Source organism: Amblyomma mixtum, chromosome 4 (assembly GCF_055824585.1).
Source record: "Amblyomma mixtum isolate Tamu chromosome 4, ASM5582458v1, whole genome shotgun sequence".
Taxonomy (NCBI): Eukaryota; Metazoa; Arthropoda; class Arachnida; order Ixodida; family Ixodidae; genus Amblyomma; species Amblyomma mixtum.
In genome coordinates, this window is record NC_143015.1 from 156,486,729 (window position 1) to 156,497,668 (window position 10,940).

The 10,940-nt window shown below is 47.4% G+C and overlaps 1 protein-coding gene across 2 annotated transcripts in view; it reads left to right on the forward strand.

Moving 5' to 3' along the window:
* Positions 1–1,948, forward strand: part of LOC149348899 (uncharacterized) — a 38,362-nt gene extending 36,414 nt beyond the window's left edge. For both annotated transcript variants that reach the window (XM_089541018.1, XM_089541017.1), the window contains exon 5: positions 952–1,948. In XM_089541018.1, the coding sequence (XP_089397144.1) occupies positions 952–1,435 (484 nt within the window). In that variant the 3' untranslated portion in view covers positions 1,436–1,948. The remainder of the gene's footprint in view (positions 1–951) is intronic.
* Positions 1,949–10,940: the final 8,992 nt, after the last annotated feature.

Sequence of the window (10,940 nt, forward strand, 5' to 3'; positions counted from 1 at the left end):
GGGTCAAAAAGCCTGTACTGTCAAACATCAAACAGTGTTCACAAAATGCACCACTAATGTGGCATACGAGATCCCTTTGACGTGTGGCAAAGTATATGTGGGGCAAACGGGACAGTGTTTCAATGAGCGTGCTCGACAGCACAACGTGACCCTAAAAAGCAAGACGGGAAGCAACCTAGCTATACATTGCAGCTGGTGTAAAGATTGTTGTCCGAAATTTCACGAGACCAGGTTTCTAGCCAGGGTTCTAGCTAGGTTTCTAGCCAGGGCAAAAGAAAAAATCGAAAGAGAAGTCATTGAGGCTTTTTATATTCATCAAAGAAAAGACAACTGCGTTAGCACGCCTTCTGTTCTCCTCACCAGAAACGAACTAGCTGTTGTGGACGGTTTCGTTTAGATGCCCTTTGGAAAGTCCGCTTGCTTCCTTCAATCGGTTTTATGATTGTTAATATCTTAGCGTTGGTTCTTATCCTTATTCATAATCTTTCAACCTGTGCTATCATTCACACTAGCATGTGTTATCAACCCTGCTTTTTGTAATAGCGACCTCCCTATGACTTGTTGTGCTGTTATCACTCTTCCACCACCGCATTTGTTTTTTAGTTCACGCACCCTCATGCAGCTCAGCGGTAATAAAAGAGCGCCTGGTTTCCTTTCCTGTTATTAAAGTTGGAAGTTGCGCCTCTTTCCTGTTCTGTGTTTTTCCCTCCTGTTTCGTCCTTTTTTTGGCGTACGACATTCTTTCAAGACGATGTACCAACTAACCCGTCAAAAAGTTCTACTTGGCAGGTTCCTCCGACTGACCAGGGTCAAATATGGCGAAGGCCTTCCACCTGTTTGTGCAAATGCCAGCGGCAATACAATGCATTGTGATGAGCACCATATAACGGCCTGCTTTTCGGATTGGAGTCCAAAGACGTGCCTTATCTACCACGGGCTGTGCGTTTGCAGGAACCAGGCGCTGGTGGCCAAGGTATGCCAGTTGGGCTCTCTCGAGGAGGACCACATGGCATGCTCCGCCATCGAGAAGCGGCTCAAGGTTCTGGACAGCATGAACGGCTTCATGCGCATCGTGGGCGTGGTCAGAAAGCGGGTTGAGTGCCGTCCGCACCCGGAGGGCCAGAAGCAGCTGGTTGACCTGGACAAGTACGCCTGGCTCGCGCTGCGCCGACACCTGAGGCCCAGCTACGTACTGCAGCCCAGCACTGTGCCCACCTGTGGCGACGCCAATCCGCAGCGTGCTGCTGACGCTGGTGTTGATTCTCATGTGGTAGCTGCTGGGACTGCTCCTGCTGATGAAGCTACCTTTACTGATGCTGAAGCAGCAGTGCAATTTGCAGGAGAAGGTGTTAGTGCTGACGACGAGGAGCAAAGGCTCTGCACTCCGAAGAGGACCTCCAAAGGAATTTGGAGATTCAAGCGCCAGAACACATAAGGTTTTAGAGGGCTCTCAAGATGAACCTCTGAGTACCCGCTAAATGTTTCGCTCCTTTATCTGTGAAGGGCGTCTATTAAGTGACGTTTGTGTAGTGATACGAAGGTTATGACTTATGGTTCGTACACGATGTAAAGAGGGGGTCATAAGGTGGCGAACTAAAAACAGCTTCCAGCAGGCTTCTGTGTCGATGCGGTGGCGGCGATGAGCGAATACAATGACCAAAGAGGTTTTCGCCGTGCTCCTGGCCCACCAAAATGGCGGCCAATGCGACGTCGGTGTTAGTAGGTGTAAACAGTTCCTGCATGCCATCTGTGGCAAAAACTTGTCGTTACCACCAAAGCCAATGGCTTTGGTGGTAACGATGATTGCGTTGTTATATACACCACACCTTGTCCTGTCGCGATCAGGCAGACCTTGGAACTTTTTCGACAGATGGCGCCACGTTGCTTAGTGTCCCATAGGCACACATATACAGTTGCCAGAGTTGTGAACGACTACACTGAGCTCACAATAAAAACCAGTTTGTTTTCTGCATCGAATTATTATGGGTGTGTTTCTTGCAGAGGAAAACAACTTTAAGAATATCAATGTTTGCTTCTCACTCACAGTTGTTCAAAAAACGGTTGAATTCACGCTACACGGATTTGTTTCCTTTCACATTTCTCGCACATGTACTACAGCTCCAGAAAGGAACGTGTAGAACAGGAAGAACAGATAGAAAGGCACTGGACAGGAGACAAATGCCTGATGCAGCCTGAATTAAACAAAATACTGGTTATCGATATCCCGAAGGAAATCATGATGAGGTCATTGGCTTCGGCGAGACATGCAATGAGGAGCACTAAGGTTCGATGGTGTGCTAGCTAAGGTAACAGTCTGATCACCAGAGGCCGCTAAACATATTGCACTGGCGTTGGCAGATAGCGAGTTGAGGCGAAATGCCTTTAAAGGTGCACTGTGGAGGAATCTGAACTCTTCTTTTCGCTTCAAGAACTCGATCTACACGTTCCGAGCATTCTTAGAAACTCCGAATTATTGCCCTGTGTGGCCGATTTCTCTAATTTAAATTGGATTAACGTCCGGCTCCCGCCTTTTTTTTCTTTAATTCCCCGCAGATGGGGAGAGGAGTCGACCAACGCATGGAGTGCCTTTCAGGAAGTCTCGTGGCGGCGTTGCTTTCGCTTTTATTTTGCTTTTAAGTTTCCGCGAATAAATAGATCTAGTCAGAGACTACACAGGCGCAAAGTAGGGCCACGGAAATAAAACACGCGCGGACTCTTTCCTTTCGCCGATCACTACGTATCACTCCGCCGGTGGCAGAGCGGCAAGCCGCCACGGGACTGGGTGAAAGGTTGGTTGACTCCTCACACCGTCTGCGCAGAATTAAAAAAAAAGGCGGCAGCCGGGACGTTTAATCGGATGTAAATGAGGGAAATCGGCCGCACAGGGCAATAATTCGAAGTTTCTAAGAACGCTCGGAACGTGTAGACCGAGTTCCAGCGGTAAAAATACGGGTTCAGATTCCTCTTCAGTGCAGCTTTAAGAAATCTGGTGGTGTAGGATGTCATAGCCTGAATAATGCTCGGCCCACGGCCTAATCCGCCTTTTTCACGAGATGTGGCGCCCTCTGGCCTGGGGAGTGGTGAAAATACGTCTGCTACTGGTTGAAAACAAATGCACGTGGTAGACGCAGGCGCCATCTGGTTCCACGAGGAGCCATCTGCGCCTGCGAAGTGGAAAGTGTGTGCTTGACAGCTGCCGCCATCTGTCGCATGCGTCTGTCACTAACATGAAATGCGCGTGCGCAGTAGGAGCTGGCGGCTTTCTTTTCTATCAGTTTGTGCTTTATGGTTTATGGGGTTTAACGTCCCAAAGCGACTAAGGCTATGAGGGACGCCATAGTGGAGGGCTCCGGAAATTTCGACCACCTGGGGTTCTTTAACGTGCACTGACATCGCACAGTACACGGGCCTCTAGAATTTCGCCTCCATCGAAATTCGGCCGCGGAGCTCGAAGGAGAAGAGGCGCGCATGCGCCGAGCGGTCTTGTGAAAAAGGTAGTCTTTGTCCTTCACTAGACGTGGTCCGGATGAGCTACAGGTCGGTGTCGCGCTACAGGTTCGAGGAAGAACAGAAACGAATGCTTGCGTTTGAATACGGTAGGGCGGGACGCTTTTGGGGTATTTTGTAAACGTTGTATCGAAAGACAGTAAGGTGCCAAGCAGGTCACAATATGTTTTGTAAAGAAAAACCTTCTTAGTTTTTGCTTGCGTAGCGATTTCATTTTCTAGTGCTCTTGTGTGACCTGAATATGAACTACGAGCTCTCAACCTTTTCGCACTCGTCGGGGAGGCGGGTGGCAGAAAATAATAGCTGCGCCGCAGACCCTACCAGGCCCCACTCGTGTCTAGGCCAGACTAGATCGCGTGACTACAGGCGGCCGGTTTGGAGTACAGTGTGGACTGCATTAAGCGGGAACACTCGAGAAGCCTTGACCCACGAAAGCCCCACGCAGCAGTGGAGTGAAAAGGTAACAGCGAAATACAATTAGAAAGTCGCAACGGGAAGGCTGTCAATACAAATGGGAAATTAGCAACCAACACTGCCAACGGAGATTTGTCGCGTCACATAGCATGAGCGCCTGTGCCTTTTTTTTTTTTACCTTCAGGAAACCGGCCCTATTGAGAAATATTATCCTCATGTGCATGAGAATACAAACTATTCCAGTGAAAATTTAGTGGTTTCCATTATTTTAGATCATATTTTCAGCTTATATATTCAACCCCTAGCCTTCCTTGGGAATTTTTCGCCCAAGAACCTCACCTCCTACTCAAGGTAGCGTGTTAAAGACTTTTAAACGCCGACATGAGTATCAGTCGTTGATTAAACACTAGGGATGGGAATCATTTTATGAGCGGGCACAAATAACGATTACGTTGAATTTTAATGAGCCGCAGGTAGCTTTGGTCAAACAGCACCATATCACGAGGTATCTTTCTTTACACTTGGTGAGGTCGGGTCGGATGCGCACCTTCCAAGCATCTCACAGATGAGACGACCAACAGGCAAGGGGAAATGTGTAATGTGTCACCGGTGGATATACCCGGCGGCACAGGGATTCGAACGCCGCACCTCTCGCGTGCGAGGCGGATGCTCAAACCAATCAGCCACGGCTGGAAATGGCACAAAGCAACAAACAGACACACGCCCACACACAACATAAATGCGAAATTCTGAAAGCTCCAAATTTAATAAACAGCTTACCGTCTCACGCGCACAGAGTCCGTATGTTGTAAAAACGCCGGAATTCACTTATATTTTGGGCCCCTGGGTGACGCCCTGATCTGTTGTGAGAACCAGTGCATCATGCGTTCCTAACATTCCAGTTATTGTTTTTCGAAGAACTCAGAAACTGCTAAGACGTTTTCGAAAAGGACACGCCGCAAGATGAAGCTTTAGCTCATAGCCAACTCCGATTTCCTTCAAAAGCACACTGCGATCGCGAAAACAATGCAGTTGTGCTGTTACGTCATTGATTAATAAGCGGGGAAATTTCGCTGACGGTTTAATGAATGTTTTATTCAAGTTTACTTATTCTTTATTGCATTTTGCAACAAGTGTATATCAAAAATTATTTCGGGCGGAGTGAAATAATAAAAATGACAAACACAGTTTCTTTCAAGCATTCTAACGAATGTTGTCTACAAAGTTTCGATATACCTTTTCGTTACGGAGCTGCAAATTTGTCGCGACGAAGTCTGAATGCCTTAACGTTTTACTATTTTCAGATGAACAGCTGGACCCCCCCCCCCCCCCCCCCCCCCTCCAGCTATCTTGTGCTTTGTGTCGTGCGCGTGTGTTTGTACTGTGCTCTAGCAGACCTACACGCGCGTGCGACCTGTATATATTTATCATGTATATACGTAAATAGATTTATTGTCAGTGTACCCCTCCCCCTGTCCTTTCTACTATCCCCTCCCTCCCCTCTTTCATTTCACTCATACACACTGCCTGCCATCCTTTATTTCCGCTGCCCCAGCTCGGGTGCTTCCAGCACCGATGGAAGATGCCGGGGTAGCAAACATTCTTTTACCTTCCATATGAAATGTAATAATAAAGCCACTACTACTACTACTACTATTAGCCGCCGCGGTGGCTCAGTGGCTATGGTGCTCGGCCGCTGTCCCTAAAGACGCGGGTTCGATCCCGGCCGTGGCGGTTGAATTTCTTTGGAGGAGAAATTCGAGGCCCGTGTACTGTGCGATGTCAGTGCACGTTAAAGAACCCCAGGTGGTCGAAATTTCCGGAGCCCTCCACTACGGCGTCTCTCATAGCCTTAGTCGCTTTGGGACGTTAAACCCCATAAACCAAACCAAACCAAACCAACTACTACTACTATTTTCAAGATCTTCAGAAATGAAGCTAGTGAAGGCTAGGGTAATGGAATTTACGGTTTAAAACGCAGTAGTATGCCCAAGCAAAGTGGTGGAGCTGTTTCTTTTGTAGGATCATTCACTCTTTCGTCGCGCATTTAGATGAAGAAACCGGGGTTGGGTGCAAGGCAGAGCTTCGTGTTGAGATACTTAGTACTTACTGCCTAGTGTCTCCGTCTCCTAATCTCAATCTGACTAAAATTCTATGTCCTTGAGATGGCAGCAAGACACATGGTCACGTGTCTATAACGTTTGGTTATGCGTGTTTGTGTATTTGCGATATTCTCTGTGGAGCATTGAAAACACTGCGTTCAAACTTTGCCGCTCTCTTCTGACGCTACTCATAGGTCCCTGTCATTAATGCACGTCATTGTTGCTTGTTACCCAGCTTGCGCGGCACCACGAGCGATGCTTACAGAGCAAACACGAGGAAAAGGCTTGGAAAACTCGTATTTTTAACATTTCCCTCCGTCTCCCTTCTTTAGAGCCATGGCGGTTGCATTCTGATGGAGGCGAAATACTAAGGGCTCGTGTACTGTGCTATGTCAGTGCACCATAAAGAACCTCAGGTGGTCGAAATTATCCCCAGCCCCTCCTCTACGGCGTCCCTCATGCTATTGTTGTTAGTGGCTATTTGTTGTTAAGAAAAATAAAAATAAATGAGGAAGGAACAGATGTTGCTAGCCGCGGCATCTGCCATCGAAACCTGAGCTGCGTCTAGCGGGAATAGAAGGACAGGGAGAAGGAAAGAAAGGGGGGAGAAATATTAAGAAAGGATAGGGGTATGGCGGCAGTATGCACTCTATGTACAAATGCAGGATATCGAAATGACGTCCCTCATAGCCTGAGTCGCTTTAGGACGTTAAACCCTGTAAAACCAAGCCAAACCTCCCTTACACTTTATCCGCGTGAAATCACATCCAGCTAGCGCAAACTGTTTCCATGCGCCATGACCTTATCGATCACCGAATATTAATGTGGAAGCATTTAATGCCTCATCGTTGTAAGCAGCAGTTGTCGACAGAAATGTCACGCTTTTCAATTGCTCGAAATGGTAGTGACGTCACAGCGCGCGAATTTCGAACGGGGCCAATTGTACTTTGGCTAGTAACCATGTGTAAGGAGATAGCGCCACCCAGCGGCGTTCGTGAGGAGAAGACAAAGCACGAGGAGCGCGTGCTGAGGGGTACGCCGGGACAGGTCGAACAGGATTACGTGGCAGAGAAGAGAAGAGCGCGGTGGGCGACGGACGTGGACGAGTTCTGCTGGCTCCCCGAGTTCCGGGCTTGGGCCTTAGCCGCAGACGTCCGGGCCACCAGACCTGGACTTCCATCGTCGAGAGCCTCAACCACCAGGCTCAGGCGCTACTCTTCTCCGTCCATCCGTCAGCTGCTCCACACAGGCCGCTTCGGGCGCCTACGTGACTTTTCCGGGATACCAGACCTGGAAACCGTGCCGGGCGCCCACGAACGCTGACACTGCGGTAGCGTTGCGTCGACGTTGGAACGCCAAGAGACTCCTTGACTGCCCGACTCCCAGCCAGTCCTCTCCGCTCGTTGCTCAAATAAGACAAGTAGTGTGAACTTTCCTCTTTGATTTTCTTTTCCCTGTATTGTCCGTAAGCACTTTGTTCTGTTCCACCGTGTGTTTTTTTTTTCCCGTGTGTTGTTGCGTTGTTCTCATGTTCCTTTCCTTTTTTTTCTCGCTCATATTGAAATTGGTTTCCTTTTTGATAAAATCCGCCTCGTTTATTGTTTGTACTTTTGTGTTTATTTGAAATAAGACCTGCAATCTCACAGAGTCCTCACACCATGCAACCGATTAAAGGGATTTTACTGTGATGCTACAAGTAAAACAAATAAATAAAACCGAGTAGGATTTTGGTCGAGTTGGGGAATCGAACCAGGATCTCCGGAGTGCGAGACGAGCACGCCAACCAGTCCGCCATGCCAGCTTTTTTAAGGCGAAAGCCTTTAATGTCTCATCGTTGTAAGCAGCAGTTGTCGACAGAGAATGTCACGCTTTTCAGTTGGTCGAAACGGTCGTGACGTCACAGTGCGCCAATTTCAAACGGGGCCAATTGTACTTTGGCTAGTAACCATGCAACCAATTGAAGGGACCATATAGTGATGCTACAAGTAAGCGGGACTGAGCTTAGTTAATTGCTTAATTACCCAATTAGCCTAATTACCTTCTCTACTCAAGCCATATAAATAAATAAAACCTAGAAAGAAATTGGTCGAGCTCAAGAATCGAACCCCGGTCTTCGGAGTGCGAGACGAGCATGCTATCCACTCCGCCATGCCTGCTCGATGGTTTGGAATGAACAAAGGCACGTCTAGTGAATACGGTGTCTTCGCTCACTGCCATAATCCTCCCTTCCCTTCCGGCGAGGTTTAGGTGTCCACCGAGATATGAGAGAGAAATACATTTCCTTTCCTCAAAAACCAATTTACCGACGAGCGAGGCGTAGAACCGAATGGGCGATGGCGTTCTATGGACTCCCTGGCAGCGTTGCAAGACGCTCACGCGTTCCACTCTTAGAGGCGAAGCTTAACATCTTAACCACACATCAGTGACAACACTTTAGGTCAAAAAAGTGCACCCCCCCCCCCTGAATTTTGACGGGTGTCCACCGAGCTATGTGAGACAGTTACTGCGTAATTTTCTTTCCTCAAATACAATTTTCATTTTCTTCATTACGGGCCATCTTCGTCTTTCTTCTTTCACTCCCACTTCCTCCGTTCCTCTGCGGTGCGGTTCAGGTGTCCACCGAGATGACAGAGATTTACTGCGCCATTTCCTTTCCTCAAAAACCGTTGCGTTGAAACGGCAAGGCATCGCGCCGAACGGGTGGTGGCGTTCCGTGGACTCCCTGGCAGCGCTACAACACGCTGTCGCGTTCCACTCCTAAAGGCGAAGCTTAAGCTTAATTAGCAGTTAATTAGTATTCAGGCATTAACCAGTAATTAACCATTAATTAGTGATTTGTCATCACTTAGTAATCAGTACTCAATTACATGTGACGCCACCAGTGCCACAGAAGCACTGAAAGTGGTGCGGAAAACGCTTTCGCCTCTACGCACTTTAGACAGTCAAAGTGCCCCCTGAATTTTTTTTTTCTTTATTACAGTCCGCCATGCCAGCTCGATGGTTTGGAATGAACAAAGGTGCGTCCAAGGAATACGGCGTCTTCGTTCACTCCCATCTTCCTCCCTTTCCGTAACGGCGAGCTTCAGGTGTACACCGAGATATGCGAGAGAGATACAGTTCCTTTCCTCAAAAATCAATTTACCGACGAGCAAGGCGTAGAACCGAATGGGCGATGGCGTTCTGTGGACTCCCTGGCAGCGTTGCAAGACGCTGTCGCGTTCCACACTCAGAGGCGAAGATTAACGTCTTAACCACACATCAGTGACACAAGCAGCAACACCGTGCTTAATTAAGGCTTCCGAGGTGATTACCATTACCGATGTGCCAACGTTAACACTAGTATAGAAGCCCAAGACCACCCACTCTGGCGTTCATGACGGGCCCGGCTAAAGAATTAGCAATCATTCATTGCACGTACAACACGTGATTACGAACGATTTCTACGTGTCTTAAGTCACTGCATTTGCTATAAAGCGACCGGGATGTCCAAATGCGAGAAACGTTTAAGGAATTACTGTGCAATGCCTGTGGTATCTCTCGCTTTTATTCAGGGTCATGACACAAGATCGTTCAAGTGGGACCAGTGGGGGGTACCATTGGTGCACAGATTGTGGGCCGCCTAACTGGCGTAGAATACTCGGAATAGCATCAAACGATTCAGCGCTTTAGGGAGCGTAAGATTAGTTGTCGAATCAAAGCATAGAGTATCATAGGCATTCGCACCAATGACCTTTGTTACCCCAAACCGTGACCTCGAAACTTCAAACGTCCATTACGGCCAAACTAATTGGCGTAGGGTATTCGAAGTGGTGTCAAACTCTGTCTTTTTGCTCTGCATACGTTGCAATCAAAGCGTAGATATAAGGGTATAAGGAAAAATTTGTACCGGGTGTAGCGAAGATGGCTAATTATGCAGTATTCGTTCGATACTGCGAACGCTCCATACTCATACGCTACCTCAGCGTTTTGCTCTTTTTTTGTTCCTCGCGTCATTTTTACAGCAAAAGTTTTACTGCAAGAGGAATACAAAGAATACCAAGAATACAAAATACAAAAAAAAACAAAAATAAGAAAAGAATACACAGAATACAAAGAAAAACATACCAAAACCAAGCGCCAAAAAATTACATGTCAAGAATTCACAAAACAAGAGTTTCAGGCAAAATTGGATTAGACTTGAAACGCAGTTTACAAGTCGTTTTAAAATTTCTGGCTACTTTTACCTCGATGGGCAATCCGTTCCATATTTTTGCTCCATTGAACTCTATCCGGCGTTCACCATATACATAGCTACATTTTGAAAGGTTAAATGTGCAGTTGGATGCTTGTCTTGTATTTACTTATTTATTTATTTTACCCTCTGGGCTTACAAAGGCATTGTAGAGGGGAGGGGCAGAAATACAAAGGACACTGTGCAATTTAGTTAAGAAAAGGAAACATAATAATAACAAGAGAAAATAAAGGCAACAACAACAACAACGAAAAAAACAAAAACGGCACGTATTCAAAGCACACGGGTAGGTCACAAATACGCAATAGTTTGGTTGAACAGAATGCAGCAGACTATTACGAGAAGTTAGGGCAGAAAGGATTAACGGAAGGGGAGAGCTAGTGTTTATTATGCTATTTATCAAGAGCGAGATTTCGCCAAGCTCATGCGCCAGGAAAGTCTGAATGGCACCCAATTAAAAAAAAAATTATGGCATGCTTCAGCCTCACAACCCAGCTCTACCTAGCAATGCCAACCAGAAGCCGGCCAGGTACAGCATCCTTTCACGTCGTCCAGCATCAGGTTCTGCCTGATCTCCCGCCAGCAGTCGTGGTTGAGGTCTTCTATCTGCGCGTGGCCATCCGGTGGAGGGTAGCACGTGACAGTTTCTTTCACAACGCCAGCGAGTCGCATGAACGAGTGAATGT